Below are 17,771 nucleotides of genomic sequence, written 5' to 3'. Positions count from 1 at the left end.
GTGCCGCAGCAGGTGAAGTCCAGGGCACAGCCCCAGGCCTGTGTGTCTTGGCTTTCCACTAGGGTTTCTTTGAGAGGCTGAGCTCCTCTAACACTGAAAACACGCAGCCCCTGGCCAGGAGGTGCAATAATGCATGATTTTCTGCCACCGCGGAATGGGGAGCAGAGTCGGCTCCCCCACAGGAAGAGGCTGAAGAAAAAGGCTCAAGACCCTGCTGGCTGTTTAGCTCTTACATGAGGAAGAAGGTGCTTTGTGTGGTGGTTTGGAGTGGGAGCACGAATGGTCACAGTGTGCTAGGCAGCAGGCTCCAGTGTGACAGCTGTCCCTCCTTTGGTCATCGAAGGTGCCCAGGGCTCTCTGAAATGCCCTCTCAGTGCCCCAGAATCTTCAAATGTCTGCCCATCTCATCCCTCTAAGATGTTCACCGCAATGAGATATTGGAATAAAGGAAATAAAGGTCAGTTACACGGCGATTATTTTGCACCCAGGCAGCCCCCATGTCTGCTCCTGTCTCTGGCTTGCTGGTGGTGATGGGGGGCCGAGTGGGTAGGTGCTTCTGCGTGGCCATGAGCAGTGATGGACACTCAGGCTCATGGGCTTGGGGTCCAGAGACCAGGCTGCTGGGACCACGTGCTGACTCTCCCATGCACGGAGACGACTTCTGTGAGGCTTTAATAAAAAAGAGCCACCGAGCACTTTTCACGGTCCCTTTCCTTCCGCTGCAGTGACCGCTGTAAGGCAGTGGAAAATCCTTACAGGATGGAAGGAGCTTGGGCTCCTGGGCATGTCCGTCTAACCCAATCATAACATCTTGAATCTTGGGAATAAAGAGCAAGATTGGCGTAGGGGAGAGCTGAGGCTCAACCTTGCAGGAAGAAGGCAGACTTAGGTACTTCTCCTGACTCTCAACTTAATGCAGGCTGGGTGCAGCGGCTCATGGCTGTAAACCCAGCACTTTGGGAGGCCCAGATGGGCAGATCACCTGAGGTCAAAAGTTCGAGACCAGCCTGGCCAACATGGCAAAACTCTGTCTCTACTAAAAAATAAAAAAAATTAGCTTGGCATGGTGGCACACGCCTGTAATCCCAGCTACTCAGGAGGCTGAAGCAGGGAGAATCTCTTGAACCCGGGAGGCAGAGGTTGCAGTGAGCCAGGACTGTGCCATTGCACTCTAGCCTGAGCAACAGAGCAAGACACCATCTCAAAAAAATAAAAAAACAAACTTAATGCAACGCATTTTTTTCCTTGGGTGTTTAAGTTTTTTTGTGGTTTGGGTAAATTAGAAACAAGTTTTCTTTTTAACTGCTCCAGGACATTTGAAGGGTATAAAATTATATGCAATAATTTGTATTATAATGTTACATATAATTGTATTTAAAGATATTTGACTCTAGTTTTCAGTCTTTTATATCTTTTTCCATTTTATTATTTTGATCTACGTGACCTGTTAAACATGGAGAAACGCCTGCTGAAATCTTTCACTACAATGTGGCTTTATCAGCCTCTTGCTGTGACTCGAATAATTTTGGCTTTCACATATTTCAATGTTTATGACATCAGTATCTTCATTTTAGGTTGAGAAACAGGAGTGGGACATGAATGGTCACAGTGTGCTAGGCAGCAGGCTCCAGTGTGACAGCTGTCCCTCCCTTGGTCATCGAGGGTGCCCGGGGCTCTCCGAAATGCCCTCCCAGTGCCCTGGAATCTTCAGATGTCTGCCCATCTCATCCCTACAGCCTCTAACATCTTGTGTCCAAATAAAATAAGCGTCTTTGCCCACTGGACAGTAGGAACTTTTCTTTGGCGACACTGACAATCCTACTTCTTGGCTTTGCAGAGCGTCTCCGCCACCGCTTCTTTCAGGTTTCCCATTCATTTCAGCTTGTTTTCGTTACATCATATTTAGGCAGCACATTCTTCAGGAGCTACTGATTGGGAGTCAACATATTTTCATCCTTGACGTTCACTGGTGATAAATCTTTTATCTATTTATTAATACTATCCCCACTCCAAAACGAGTCTGGATCTTTGGTGAAGAAATCTTTGAATTTCTTGATTTGAGGTTTTAGACTCTAATTTTTATTTGATGTGTCTGTGTTTTGTATTTTTTTTTTTTTTTTTTTTTTGAGACGGAGTTTCACTCTTGTTACCCAGGCTGCAGTGCAATGGTGCGATCTCGGCTCACTGCAACCTCCGCCTCCTGGGTTCAGGCAATTCTCCTGTCTCAGCCTCCTGGGTAGCTGGGATTACAGGCACGTGCCACCATGCCCAGCTAATTTTTGTATTTTTAGTAGAGACGGGGTTTCACCATGTTGGTCAGGATGGTCTCGATCTCTTGACCTCGTGATCCACCCACCTCGGCCTCCCAAAGTGCTGGGATTACAGGTGTGAGCCACCACGCCCGGCCGTTTTGTATCTTCTAACAATTTTTATGTTAATTTTCAGTTGTATTAGTTTCATCTTTCATCCTCACTGCTTTTCCAACCTATCACTTCCATTCTTGTGTTCTGTATTTTGATTCATTTCATAAACAAGTAAAATTTTACAAATTGCTTTTTTGCAAGAAGAATAGTAGACAGCGTATGTTTGTGAACACCCTTCTGCTATCCTCCAAATACGAAAGCAGCTGGGCTGGTGGAAAATTTCAGCGTCACATGTTCATCCTAATTCTCAATTTATTCCTGTGCTCGCACCCCCATCCCCACCACCTTCCCAAGACTTCTGGCATTTAATATCTTGGTGAAGGTTAGCAAACGACTTCCCTTTGTAAGTAAGGTAATTTTTTAAATCTCAATGTTTGCAGGAGTTTTCTTCCTCTCTTCAAATTTAAACAGGTAAATAAAACAGACTACATCTAGGTGTGAGTTTCTTTGAAATTTTTGTCTGGTATTCATTGAGCTCTTTCACTCGAAAAACCCAAGTTTTTGTATTTTGGGAAAATTCACGTTTCTAATTCACTGACTTGGATTTCTGCAACCCTAGCCTGCTTTGTGCTGACCCTCTTTATTAAACACTACCTTCCCCACCTCAAATAACTCATTCTCAGACATGCAGTACAGCCTGGAATCACCTAGAGAAGAGATACCAAAGATTTTCTGAACCTTCTCCTCCTTATCAGAAAAACTCATTTCCAAAGGAGGACATTCGTTCTCATTCCTTCCTTTGGACCCTTTTTCCTCTTCTTTCTTCTTGTCTGTCTTTTTTTTTTTTTTTTTTTTTTCCTGTTTTGCTAGCTTTATGGAAAAGTGTCTATATTTGGATTTCTCCAAGATGCTATGGGTCTCTGGTCAAATATTTCGGGCTTATCTAGAGAAGAAAAAAACCTTTTCAATGTGCTGTTGTCTCCTCTTATTGGGTGAAACGATATTTCTCTAGAAAAACTGAGGAAATACACATGTGGGGGGATGGCACGTTTGGGTGGCCTTGGGAGCCAAGAGCGGGAAGCTCCCCCATTGTGCTGAGGGGTCGTTTTTTTGTTGTGTGCTGACAACCGGACTTGGTGCTGTGTTGGGACTTGCTGCCGTCACAGGAGGCAGCTCCAGCTCCTGAAGGCTCTGACCTTCCACCAACATGCTGGCATCAGGAGGGCCGAGGTGGGCTCCCTTCCCTCCTGCCACAGGCCTATCTGTCCTCACCTCGGGGCTTCACTGTCTTCAGCTTGTTAGCCCCAGGCAGACACAACCGAGCTTCCCTCCAGCGGCAGAGTTCCCCCTGCTTCCTCTTCACAAGCCAACTGGTTTCTCCCCTCCACTCATCCTGACTCCAGTGTATCTTGTCAAAATTCCTTGACCACATGAACATAGAATCTTTCTTCTGATTTGGGAACCAACAAAGATCTTTCCAAATTTTATATTTTATTAATTTCAGTGGTAATCTGAGCAGGACGGTGAGGCAGCCGGACATGCCGGCTCCATGTGGCACCTGAAGTTAGAACCACACCATCTCCTCTATCAGCAGTACTGACATAGGTAGACAGCCTAATGACCAGCAGAGATGATCAATCACATGAACTCTACGCACGTGACAAAAAAGACGTAGGTTATCTAATAATCTGGAAATATGTTCATCATAAACTGTCACGTGAAAAAAGTAAGCTCCTGTGAGCTCAATTTCATGTAAAAAAAGAATACATATGTGTAGAAAAAGATAGAAAGAACACACTTTAAAAAGTTAAAAACAGTTATATCCACGTGGTAGGACAGAAGATCATTTTTGTTTTTCTTTTTTTACTGTGTATTTTGATTTTAAAATATGGTCCTCTGGATTGAATCACAACTTTTTACAGAGACATGTCTTGGCTTAATAAAACCAAACAGCACCATGGAATAACAGGGCTCATTTGTTCCAACTGCTCACATTTTAACTATGAGCTGCCAGGCCCCAGGTTGGTTACCCTGGGCAATTGATACGTAAGAGGCAAGGCCAGCAGTAGAGAGAATTCATTCCAACTCACGTATTTTTATACCCTGCCATGGTTACTCAAAACTCACCTTCTGTGGCCCCTTCTTTCTAAGAGTGGCAACTATATACCCCACAGTCTCAAAACCTCAGTGCCGTTTGGAAACTTACACGCACTGATCCCTGCAAACATTTCAGCAAACCGAGGATCTCTTTCCTGGGAGAAGATTGCATCTGCCTTTTCCACGGACTTCCCGGCCTCGTGAACACCGGTTGGTAGGTTGGGGACTGGGACCTGTTTGTGCATTAAAACACAACAGCAACTCATGCGTAAGGCACAGAACGCGCATCCCCAGGAGCCACCAGCCCTCCTTCATCAGAGCTCCCTCCCTCTGGAATCACTGGCATTTTGAGCTGGAACATTTTATCCGGTGGGAAGCTTTTCTATATGTGAAAGCCAAGAACAGCCGGAGGGAGGGTGAACTGAAGGTCACAGCAAGGACAACAGAGTCACCCTGATTACTTTCTTAGAGAGAGAGAAATGAACAACAATCAACTTACTCTAAATATCAGAAAAAGGGGATACCATGTTGCACTTAGGAAAGGGGACAAATATCAGCCCACGTGGATCCCACCTGGCCAGCAATCAGAAGCAGTGAGAAGAGAAAGGAGGAGATGGGGGAAGGAAAGGAGACAGAGCTGGTGAAGAAGAAGGCTCAGAGCATGAGAAGAAGCGGCTCATTGAGGCAGAAGGGGACACAGACAGAGGTGGGGAAATGGCCAGGATGCCAGGGGCCAAGGCCATCAGAAGCTGCTCCTGCTGGCTTCTGAGCATGTCTGCACTAGAGTTCACGCACAGTCCTCAGAAATGTCCTTCAGCCCTTGGGTTGACTGTGGCCCCTGGTTCTTCCCCTGTCCTCACACACTCTTCATGGCTCAATTCTGTGGGCAGGAGTGACGGCAGCAGACCCCCAGGGAACCTGTAGGTCTGCTCCTTGCATTATAGTGGGTGGGGCAACAGTACCCTTTGGGCTGAGGGGGTCAAGCTCAGGGCTGAATTGAGTCCCCAGTCCATTGGGCTGGAGACAATTCCAACAGGGAAAGGGTTTTCCAGAAAGTCACCTGGGATAAGTCATACGATGACAATCCGTCTCGCTGGTGCACTTCCAATTCCGCCTGCTGTTGCTGAAGCTGCCTGTGAAATAAGAAGACAACAAAGAATGCCATGAAGAACAGAAGGGGTGACAATAGGGCTAAGCCAGGACTTTTCCCGCACCTCAGAGGCAGGGTGAGTGAGAGCTGATGGATCTCTACTTTGCTTTCCATTTTTAATTATATTATTTTATTTTTAATGCCCTAAATCAAGACTCCAGACGCTGCATTTCATGTTTAGTCTACCACACTCAACTATTTAAGAAATCAATTTTGACATGCAAAATTATTTTATGCAGGGTCAAAAGATATCACAGAACAAATATTTTAAGGCAAATTCAGAAAAGCAGTTGGGTTTAATGCTGAATGAAGCAGTTGGCTTCAGCTAACGCTTAGCCACAAACGGGCCAGTGTTTACATTCGCTCATCCAATCCTCACACTACACGTTCACAGTGTTACTCTACCCCTATATTAAAATTAAGAAACTGAAGTTCAAAGAGGTTATGTGATTGTCAAGGTCAGCCAACTGGCAAGTGGATGTGACGGAACAGAGCCTGATACTTCTGACTGACCTGATACTTCTGACTCCAAGGGGTCTGACCTGATACTTCTGACTCCAAGGGGCGTTGCTGCCTGCTCCAATTGGGGAAGAAAAAGACTTGCTGGAGGAAATGGCTGCTTTAAGTTTCAAAATGGGTTTTTTTTCAAGGGAAAGTGAACTCTATAGCTCTGAGCCTAAAAATGGGGCAAATGACGGGATCCTCTTCAATTGTAAATATCATTAACAAGGACAGGCAAAAAACTTATTAGCGGTACTATGCAACTCAAATCATTAATAGATATTACTCCCAGGCCACAAATCAATTTAAAGCATATGAACAGACAATTCAAGCAACAAATAAATAAATAAAAGGACAAATACACATATACTATATGTACACATAATCTACATATAATAACATATATATAATAGCTATGATAAGCAAGTTAGGGAAACATCTCACCATTAAAATAATCAAAATAAATATAAACTAAAACATCTTTTAAGTATAATTTTTGAACTGCTAAGCTGGTAAAAATATGTTTAAGAAGGTGGCTTTGCATTGAAACGACCATGGTCACACTGTGTTGGGGAAGTGCGTATGGCACAACCTTTCCAGAAAACAATATGGTGGACCAGGCATGGTGGCTCATGCCTGTAATCCCGGCACTTTAGGAGGCCAAAGCAGGTGGATCACCTGAGGTCTGGAGTTCGAGACCAGCCTGGCCAATATGGGGAAACCCCATCTCTACTAAAAATACAAAAATAAGCCAGGTGTGGTGATGCGTGCCTATAACCCCAGCTACTAGCGGGGCTGAGGCAGGAGAATCACTCGAACCTGGAAGGCAGAGGTTGCAGTGAGCCAAGACTGCACCACTGCACTAGATGACAGAGTGAGACTCCATTTCCAAAAAAAAAAAAATGGTGACCCAGATGAGGGAGTATGGACTTGTTCACACTCTCCCAGGTGATCATCCTGCTGCTGGGCTGAGGTAAGGAAATTATTCAGTGGAAGGAAGGAAGAGCTACCCATGCAAAGTTGGCTGTAATGGGGAGTGACTTTGTAAATCCTGAATATTAATTTCCTGAGTGGCTATTCCACAGCACTGACAGCAACCACTGTGAAGACCGTCCAGAAACACAGGAAGGTATGACGAAAGGTGTTAAAAGGTTCAGGTGCAGCACAATATACTATGCATGCTGCGATTATGGCCACAAACATTGTGTGGTTGAGCAATATTTAAAACCAAGAAAGACAATCTCTCATGTGTCTGCATTAATTAGGAGAGTTCTGGATTTCCAGTGTTTACTTCCACTGTCTGTTTTGAAACAAGAAGGCTCACAGTGGGGTCTCCTCTGACATGTTCGTGGTCCCACTCTTTTTTTTTTAATTTTTTATTTTATTTTATTTTTATTTTTTATTTTTAGTAGAGGCGGGGTTTCACCATGTTGACCAGGATGGTCTTGATCTCTTGACCTTGTGATCCACCCGCCTCGGCCTCCCAAAGTGCTGGGATTACAGGCTTGAGCCACCGCGCCCGGCCAGGTCCCACTCTTTTCACCCGTGGCTGTGTCCTGGACAGGGTGCCAGGGAACCCCATGGAGGAACTGCTCACAGGCCACCTCCCCTCATCTGGGTCTAGGATGCAGGGAGGGCTGGCTAGATATTCTGCGGGTAGGAAGTGAAGGGAGGGTGGGAGAGGAAACCTTTTGATATCTAGGGTGAGGAAGTGGCTGGTAGGGAGGAGCAGGTGTGGAAGGTGGACCTGCTCTCTTGAGGAACCACCAAGAATGCATGGCTAGAAAACTGTAACAAAACTATAAATACACTGTAACACAACCTGTAATGAAACTGTAACTGTCAGCAAAGGCACAGGCGTGGTGAGAATGGGGAGGGCCCCACCCAGGAGGAGGTGGCGTGTTGGACGGCTGTGGAAGGCAGGCAGAAGTAACACCTGCACCAGTCCCTGCGTATCTGCCGTGACCCCTGCTAGGTGCCTGCATTCATCCCAGCTCACCTTCACCTCACAGCCACCTCGGAAGTGGGTTTTTAAAAAACCCCCTTTCCGGCCGGGCATGGTAGCTCAAGCCTGTAATCCCAGCACTTTGGGAGGCCGAGGTGGGTGGATCACGAGGTCAAGAGATCGAGAACATCCTGGTCAACATGGTGAAACCCTGTCTCTACTAAAAATACAAAAAATTAGCTGGGCATGGTGGCGCGTGCCTGTAATCCCAGCTACTCAGGAGGCTGAGGCAGGAGAATTGCCTGAACCTAGGAGGCAGAGGTTGCGGTGAGCCGAGATTGCGCCATTGCACTCCAGCCTGGGTAACAAGAGCGAAACTCCATCTCCGGGGGGAAAAAAATCCCCTTTCCGCGTGAGGAAACTAAGGAGCAGAGACTCTAGAAGTTTGTAAAAACTAGATGGCAACCTCAATAGGGATGATTAAAGAAGGTTTAGGAAAGGGTCTACTTCACAGGTATGGCCATAAACGGGAGGGTGTTTACATGATTTCATCCAATCCTCGCAGTAAGCTTTCAGAGTGGTTACTTTACCCCCATAGTAAAATTACAACACTCAAGTTCAAAGAGGTCAAGTGGTTGTCAAGGTTGGTCAAGTGGCAAGTGGCTATCACAGAACAGAGCCAAGGACTGCCCCGATGCTTCCAATTTCAAGGTGCTTTGCTGTCTGCCCCATTAGGGAAAGAAAGAGCTTTTATAGTTGTTATGCAAGGACGGTGAAGAGCCCCTGGGCTAGCAACAGCAGGAAGCCAGGCCCATCCCTAGGGTAGAAGGAGCCGGGGGGAGCAAGCAGCCATCAGACCTGTGAGAGTTGTGATGAGCGAGGCTGTCTAACACCGTTTCCTCCTCCACTCTTGTTCCTTTGTCTCCAGCTGGTCCCTCCGCTGGCCAAACTTAACCAGGAGCCAGAGATCAAGGGATCCCATTGGTCCTTTCCCAGGCAAACAGGCAGGGCAGAGGGTACCTGGACTGTGTGTGGTAGAAACACAACCGCCAGGCTGGTAAGTGGTGAAGACTGAGCAAGACTAGATTTTCTCATTCTAAGTGTAGGCTGTTTGGATGACACGAAAGATGCGTTGCTATTTACCGACTCTTCCCAGCTCGTAAGAGCCAAATGCACACAGGTGATCGGGTCCACAGCTCTCCTCTGGTAACAGCAATCCCTGGTACATCACTTCTTTTGACAGGCAACTGGTCAGTCCCTGCTTGACTTTCTCTGCTAGAGAGCTCACTACATTTTGAGGCAGCCTGCTCTATCTGCAGACAGAAATACTTCTAAAAAGCCTGACACCTAAAGAGCCCAAATGCATCTCGCTGTAACTTTCACTGGGGAACAACTTTTGCCCCTGGAGAAACATAAAATAAGTTGGATTCTGTTTATAAACTATTTTTCTCAGCCTTGCAAAAGATGTATGGTTTGAATGCCATTTCCTCCTCTGGCCATGCCTTCTGTGTCGATGGCCCTGGTATGAATGTGTCCCCACCACAAAGGAAGGTCTCCTTGAAGGGAACCCCAGTTGGAGGACCCGGAGAACATTCTGTTTAGAGTTCAGCCCAGAGGAGTCATTCATTCAGTGAACTGTACTGAACTGTATTGCCAGGCACTGGATAGACTGATGACTCGGAACCCACAAGATCCCTGCCCTCATGCAACTGACAGTCTCCAGAGGAAGATACACGTGGGCAAGCAATTAGAGTGTGGTGAGTTAAGACTACAATGCAGGAAGAACAAGGATCTATCCGAGTGGACAGTCTGCCTCCTAATCTTGGTGTGGGAGCCCAGAACAAAGGAAAGGATGAAACCAGAAGCATGTGAGCTCCCACCAAGCAGTCTCAACCCACACTTGCTAGACCAGCAAAGTAGGAGCACTAGAAATCATTTTCTAAACAAATTGATATTTCAGAAATTGAAAAAGGAATTGGCTGGGCGCCTGTAATCCCAGCACTTCGGGAGGCTGAGGCGGGTGGATCACGAGGTCAGGAGTTCAAGACCAGCCTGGTCAAGATGGCAAAACCCTATCTCTACTAAAAATACAAAAATTACCCAGGTGCTTATAATCCCAGCTACTCGGGAGGCTGAGACAGGAGAATCGCTTGAACCCAGGCAGCAGAGGTTGCAGTGAGCCAAGATTGCGCCACTGCACTCTAGCCTGGGTGATAGAGTGAGAACTCCATCTCAAAGAAGAGAAAAAGGAATCAATATAATCAACAGGAAAAAAAGCGCATGACTTTCTATATCTTATTCTTACTTCACAGCTTTTGTTTTGTTTTGCTTTGATCGACACCCTGGGGGCACCATCACCTTCCACTGAACGTAGGACTGATGGCCGCACTTTGTCAGCGTTTTCACATCTCTGCGGTATCCCCATTTGAGAGAGAAAGCAACTGAGGCGTAATGATGAAAGTGCAGATGGAAGTGTCGGGGTCTGAACTAACCGTGTCAGAGTAACACGATTAGAATAAAAATGAAGCATCCAGCGTGACGCGGCTAGAATACGGAACACACAGGACTCGAACCCAAGTCTGGCTGGCTGTGGGCCTTGTGCTCTTTTTCCTCTGTCCCAGCCCAAGAGAAATGCCCGTGGCTGTAACGAGGACAACTATTCCATGTCTCCAATCCCAGTACCTTGGGCATCTTGAGCTACAGGAAGGAGAAAAATCTGTTCCTTGGGATTTGTGTGGGGTGGAAGCAGTGAACTCCCCATGACGGCAGGAATCCTTGAACCATTCTCTATCCCTTCCCCGGAGCCCAACCTTCAACCCACAAACATTTCTCCAGGAAATGACAACCACTCCTACCTGTGGCTCAGCGGTGCCCACCCAGGCCCCGAATCTCAGAGGCAGGCCCGGACCACTGTGTGGAATCATGAAGCTGTGCCCCGGGTGCCTGGCCGAGGGGTGAAGCGGAGCGCAAACCCAGCCCTCCCCACTCACACGCCATGCACCCTGGTGCAGGTCTGTGTTTTGGGGAGGAAGGGCCCATGTTTCTAATGTGCATAAAGGCCGTGATAAGGGCTCTTGGCATTAGGCTGGGGGTTTGCTTTTACATCTGTTCCTTTTTGGGGTCCTAGAACAGAGAAAGCTCTTTCACTGGGAAACAGCAAATCAGATCACAGGTACGGCTGGCAAATCCCCAGGATCCTATCCGCTCTGTCTCTGTGGTCGGAACATCAGCATCTCCATCCCACAACCTTTGGGTTTCTGCTGCCATAGCCGGGCACGTGTGGAAGAGAAAGTGCTGACCGGCAGGCTGCCCCATCCTGAGAAGAGCCCTGGGGAGTTTTCTCAGACATTTCACGGCAGTGGTATAAAAATAAACCTCCGTGTGCTTGCAAATTCCAGAGAGGAAGAAAGCACGGCTGCTCAGGAGAAAACAGACTGACAGCACGTGTGAGGGAAGTGGGTTCCCACCACAGCCCGTGCCGCCCTCCATTAGCTGAGCGACAGTGGCTGGGGAGTCAAAGTGAATGCATCAAGCCTGGCTTCCTGCCGGTGAGGTGCAGGAGGCTGGCCGGATGCTGTCAGTTTTCCCCCATGCTCCCCGGACAGGGGTTTTTACTCAGCCTGAGAAGTGAGCGAGAAGCCATGAAGGGGGCATTCCAAGGTAGCTGGAATCAAGTCCCCGGGAGTAACTGGAAGCACGCGGTGTTGGGAGGTGTCTGGGGAGGGAGGCTAGTAACATCCACCCCGATCGAGCGCCATCTGCACGCCTATTGTGAAGCATTTGAAATGCTTGTTACAGGGTTGGAAATTGATTTGATCAGGGGCAGGAGCAGCGTGGTCCAGTCACGTGTGCGTGCGCATCGGTGGGTGGTGTGCATGTGTGTGTGTTAGAGCTTGCTTCCTGGGCCACGCGGATTGGCTCAGCAGGGGCCTGATGGAAGGCAGGGGAGATGGTCAGGAAGACTGATGATCACCTGCGAGGCCTCAACTGAGGCAGGGCCAGAGAGGCAGAGGAGGAGATGGGCTAGAAAGAATCCCAGGTAGAACCTGTGGGGCTCTGGTTCTGTGCCAGGCTGTCTGTTGAGGTGAATGAGAGGGAGGGACCCAGGATAATTCCCAGACGTGGGGCTTGGTGACTGGGTGTTTCAGTCCCTTACTGCCTCTCGGCTCTGCAGAGACCAGGAATGTAGCCTTCCTTTGACTTCTTTTGTACCCAGCTCTATGCTCCACCGACCACCTAGGACTCACCAGGTCGCCACTGCTAAGCATGAGGAAGGACACGTGATCGTCGGTCGGCTCAGAGAAACACAAGTGTGATTCTGGGCATGGTGGGGTTTTAAAAACACATGCACACACACAGACACACACAGACACACACACAAGCACAAACAGCAGGAGCGGTTATGACAACACTAGAACAATGCCGTCACAGGAGAGAGGACTTGGCCTGAACGGACGCAGAGATAACTGCAGCTCACTTCCCTGAAAAGACGTCAGAGATGAAGAAAGTACAGCACCTAGCTGTGTCCACGTGAAAACGCCGAAATGACTCCAGCCAAGACACAGCCTCAAAAGAGTGTTGGCCCCTCGTGCCGAGGCATGTTTGAAAGTTGTGCCGTGTGACCAGCATGTTAAATCAGTCTGTGTTTTTCTGGACTTCATTCCGTATTTGATGGAACAGGAAAAAATGCCAGGGTGATAAAGAGGTCTTCTTTGTAGCGGCTTTACACAAATGCTTGACATTAAACACTCAGTTTCTCCAGGAAGTTTCTTTTGGATGCTTTTGACTGAAAGCAACCGAGCTTGCAAATTGCCCACCCTCCACCCCCCACACCATCCCCTCCCCTCCGCACAGAGCATTTAAGGATCTTTCCGTAACAAGTCTGCCTACTGCTGGCAAAGTCCAGCCTCACAAATTCAGAAGAGCCGGCCAGTTCACATCCACGGTTGTCACTGCCCTCTACCGTCCACAGTAAACTTTCCAGCCAATACAGGACCTTTCAGTTCAGAGATACCAGATAGAGACTTCTGGTCTAACTGCGTCCTGAGGGGCATCCTGACCCACGTACCGTCACAGGCTGCAAGCGCAGCTGTCGGGAGGAAGTACGGAGGCCACCCCCTGTACAAGACGGCTTTTCTCTTTTCTCAGTGCTGCCTGACTTTCAGAAAAAGGAAGCAAAACCTCAGCCAGGGGGTTGATTTTCACATGGGGCTCTTAACTTTTCTTGCAAGTCCTGCTGCAGGGCGATCTCTTAGAGAGGCTTTCTCCAAGGCCCTGGGGGGAAGCATTCAATCTCTGCCCCCCACTGCATTCTCGCTGTCCCTCCCGTCTGCCCCTTCTTACGTTCTCCATGTTATTGGAGCCCAACTCTTAGCTGGGAGTGGCTGGAGGGGGGCCAGGACAGGAGGTGTGAGGCTGGGACAAAGCTGTGGCTTGAACAGATGCTAAGCAGATCCAGGCTGGCGTTTTCCTCCTCCTCTCCCTTCTGGGCTCCCGCTGCCCTGCACCTGGCTCCTTCAGGTCAGCGGGCACACCCTGTTACCCTGTCTCAAGAGCTCCTGAAAGGTCCGTGCTCAGCATCCGCCATAACCCATCTGCTGAACAAAGAAAGCACCATGGAATCCTGAGCCCTGCTTGCTTTTATTCCTGTTTCTCAAGCTTCCCTATTTTCTTCAAGGCGGGGCCACACATGAGCCTGGCACTGGTGGTACCTCTCTGCTCCTCGAGTAAAGAATAACCACCCCCTTCCCATGCTGGGAGAAGTGAGACAACAAAACATCCTTAATTTGGCCACGTTTACTGAGTTTCACTAGATAAAATCAGAATAGAAAATAGTAAAATAATATATACATATATACATATAAACATATATATATGTTTTGCATGCCTGGAACTACGAGTTAGTGCATTTGTTCTTGCTCTGCTTACAACCAAGGAAGTCTTGACTAGAAGACAAAGTAAAAGAAGAATGGGAGTATCAAGTCAGCCAAGGGTGACGCTGAGAACGAGGAGCTGGTTGGACAGAGTCTGGACAGTGAGAACAGGTTATTTCATGCGGGTTATCAGAGGCTGCTGGGAAAACAATTTCAACAGCTTTGGGGCAAAAGCCAGGCTGTAAGGGGCTAAGAACAGATGAATGGTGAAGAAGAAGGTTCCCACAGACACGTCTGGCAGGGCCAGGTGGGAGGGGAGTTTTGGTGGGTTGGCCAGACAGGGGTTCTCCAAGATCAGGAAGTCAGAGCCTATGTCAAGGCCCAAGAAGGAGCCTGCAAGGAGGGATTAGACAAGAAGGGAGGGTCACGGGAGACCAGGGACGTGCAGGGAGATGAAGGAGGAGGAGGGGTTTGCCCCTGCTAGGAGCCGGAAATGGAGGCGGGGAGGGCATTGAACGGAGAGAGAATCATGAACAGGGATAGAATCACCGGGAGCGTCCTGGTGTCTCTGTTTGTTGGAAGGCAAGGTGAGCTGCCCAGAGTTAGAGGAAGAAGGCAGACAGGGCATTTAGGAGACCGAACGTAATCTAGAGCTGCATGCAAGAGCTGGTCCAGGAAACTGCCAAGCTGCTGCAAGGGTGGCAGGGTTGCCACTGCTGCTGCTGCCAATCTCAGGGATAGCTGCTGCAGACCACGTTTACTGGGGCCAACTCCTCCTGCTATCATGGTACAGTGCATCGTATGCAGTAGCTCCATGCAGAATCTGCAGAAAAATTTGATGATGCTGAGCCAGTACGTTCTGTCATTCTCCCCATTTTGCAAAAGCAGCAACTGAGGCTTAGAAAGAGTAGGTGGCTTCCCCAGATGGGAGCTGGGGTTGGTCATCATCTAATTAAACTAAAGAGCTTCTGCACAGAAAAAACAAAGAAAACAATAACAAAAAACGATAAACAGAGTAAACAACCAATAGAATGGGAAAAATATTCGCCAACTATGCATTTGACAAAGAAATAATATCCAGAATCCACAAGGAATTTAAACAAATCAATGAGAAAATAAAACAACCCCCCTTAAAAAGTGGGCAAAGGACATGAACAAGACACTTTCAAAAGAAGACACAGAAGCAGCCAACGAATGGATGAAAACAAATGCTCATCATCACTGATCACCAGAGAAAAGCACATCAAAACCACAGTGAGGTCCCATCTCACACCAGTTAGAACGGCTATTATTAAAAAGTCAAAAAATAACACATGTTGGCGGGGTTGCAGAGAAAAGAGAACGCTTACACACTGATGATGGGAATGTAAATTAGTTCAGCCACTGTGGAAAGCAGTTTGGAGATTTTTCAAGGAACTAAAAACAGAATTACCAGTCAACCCAGCAATCCCATTGCTGCATTACTGGGGATACACTCAAAGGAAAATAAATTGTTCTGCCAAAAAGACACTTGGACTGCACGTTCATTGCAACACGACTCATTAGAGCATAGACAAGGAATAAATCTAGGTGCCTATCAATGGTGGGTTGAATAAAGAAAATGTGGGCTGGGCGCAGTGGCTCACACGTGTGATCCCAGCACTTTGGGAGGCCAAAGCAAACGGATTGCCTGAGTCCAGGAGTTTGAGACCAGCCTGGGCAACATGGCAAAACCTGTCTCTGCTAAAAATACCAAAAACTGGCTGGGCGTAGTCCCAGCTACTCAGGAGGCCGAGGTGGGAGGATCACTTGTGCTCAGGAAGTCAAGGCTGCAATGAGCCCAGGTAGAGCCACTGCACTCCAGCCTAGGTGACAGAGTGAGATTCTACCTCATAAAAAAAAAAAAAAAAAAAAAAAAAACAAGAAAATGTGGAACGTATATACCACAAAATACCATGCAGCCATTGAAAACAACAAAATCATGTCGTTTGCAGCAACATGGGTGCAGCTGGAAGCCATTAACCTAAGTGAATTCATGCAGAATCGAAAAACCAAACAGCACGTGTTCTGACCTATAAGTGGGAAGTAAACCCTGGGTACTCACAGACATAAAGACGGGAACAATAGACACAGAGGGACTACTGGAGTGGGAGGGGGAGGGGGCAGGGGCCAAAAAAACACCTGCTGGGAATTGTTTCAGCTGAAGTCCAAGCCTCAGCATCATGCAATATATCCATGTAACAAACCTGCGTATGTACCCCCGAATCTAAAATTTAAAAAAATCCAGGTCATTGGCCCTCTGAGGGATTTCCCATGGACTCATCTGTCCCGCTCTGGGACTTCTGATGCAGGAGCAGGGCAGAGGCTGAGGACGCAGAGGGTGGTGTTGCCTGGAAAGAAGGTGAATTTGGGGGTCCCGATGGGAACTCCCACATCCAAGGGGCTCAGAGATGGCAACAGAGGGCAGAGCCAGGCAAGTTCTGAGGGTGCCAGGAGGCTGTGGTGACCACCTGGAGGCTTCAGAATCACAGGGAAGCTACCGAGAAGGGGTGTCAGCAGATGAAGAAGAGGAGGCGGGAGGGCTGGAAACAGATCCCCTGACTGAGTGGTGAACTGGGGGAAATGGTGGACTCTGGTGCCGCTGCCTATGACGGAGAGGCCTGGGGACAGTTCTCCGGTGCCAGCCTCACTGGTGCCACTGCCTACGACAGGGAGGCCTGGGGACAGTTCTCCGGTGCCAGCCTTATCTCACACCCTTGCCTGCTACAGCCCTCCTGACACACTGGCCATGGCTTCCACATGCTTGCATTTGCTCAGACGTCCTTTTGCCCAAATGTCTTTGTGTTGGCTCCCTAGCCTTGTGTTTCCTTTAGACCAAATGCAGAGGAGGCCTGGCCTGCCCAAGGTCATGCTCACTGTGCTAGAAGCTGGACCCGGTATCTGGCCCGCTGCTTGACGTCATTTTATCTTTACAGCAACCTTATGAGAGAGGTGAAGAGACGAAGTGACTAGTTCAAGGTCACACAGCCAGGAAATGGTGGGGCCAAGACTGGAGCCCAGGACTGCTCACATGCATGGAATATGGCACGGGTGATTCCAGCAGAGATCTTGGGATCCTCGGGCCCTGAGCAGGGAAGAATGCTTCCACGCCAGGCAGTGGAGAAATCATGTGTCCTTGAGGCGCCAACCCCCAGGACACCTGTCCCCTGTCCCAGTCCCTAGAGCTGCCAAGAGGCTCAGCCTCGCTTCCTCCACCTCCAGCTTCTGTAGGACCAAGAAACCAGGTACAAGCAGCTGCAGCAGCAGGGAGCAGCAGGGAGCAGCAGGGAGCAGCAAGGGAGGGCTCAGCAGAGCTCCACTTGGCTGGGGTCCACGCTCAGGGGGAAGAAGCTGGAGCACCTTGCACTGAAGGGAAGGGAGTGTCATGCTCATCACTCACTCTTTTGTTTCTCACAAATCAGGAGGGAAACAGTCATGGGAACCCATATACACACGCACATGTGCAGAAGGCAGCATTCCCATATGGTTCTCATGGGTGAAGCACAAATGGAAGAAGGAATATAAATGACTGCTGGGGCTGGGCCTGGGTGTGATAATACCTCCAGCACAAATACAGCAGGCAGGAGTTCTCCCTTCCACAGCCATGTACAGACCCCGGATCAGGGCTGGGAAATCTCTGGGCCGTGGCGGCTAGGCTTGCCGAGTGAGAGATCACAGTGTGATCGCAGATTAGAAGAGGGACTTGGTCCCTGCGGTCAGTTTCCTCTACTCTTAATCCTGCAGGGATTTCCAGCTGCAGGGAGAGCCTGCAGGGACAAAGAGCTCCAGATAAAACTGCCAGCTCTGGACCCAAGCAAGCGCAC

General features: G+C 48.5%; 1 protein-coding gene across 9 annotated transcripts in view; it reads right to left on the bottom strand.

Annotated features, from left to right (window-relative positions):
* Positions 1 to 17,771, bottom strand: part of ARNT2 (aryl hydrocarbon receptor nuclear translocator 2) — a 193,062-nt gene that overhangs the window by 24,842 nt on the left and 150,449 nt on the right. For all 9 annotated transcript variants that reach the window (XM_039479922.2, XM_074399930.1, XM_074399929.1 and 6 more), the window contains 2 exons: positions 5,521 to 5,593; positions 4,570 to 4,693 (listed from right to left, as the gene is read on the bottom strand). In XM_039479922.2, the coding sequence (XP_039335856.1) occupies positions 4,570 to 4,693; positions 5,521 to 5,593 (197 nt within the window). The remainder of the gene's footprint in view (positions 1 to 4,569; positions 4,694 to 5,520; positions 5,594 to 17,771) is intronic.

Source organism: Saimiri boliviensis, chromosome 5 (genome assembly GCF_048565385.1).
Source record: "Saimiri boliviensis isolate mSaiBol1 chromosome 5, mSaiBol1.pri, whole genome shotgun sequence".
Classification (NCBI taxonomy): Eukaryota; Metazoa; Chordata; class Mammalia; order Primates; family Cebidae; genus Saimiri; species Saimiri boliviensis.
This window is presented reverse-complemented; position numbering and strand designations above follow the sequence as displayed.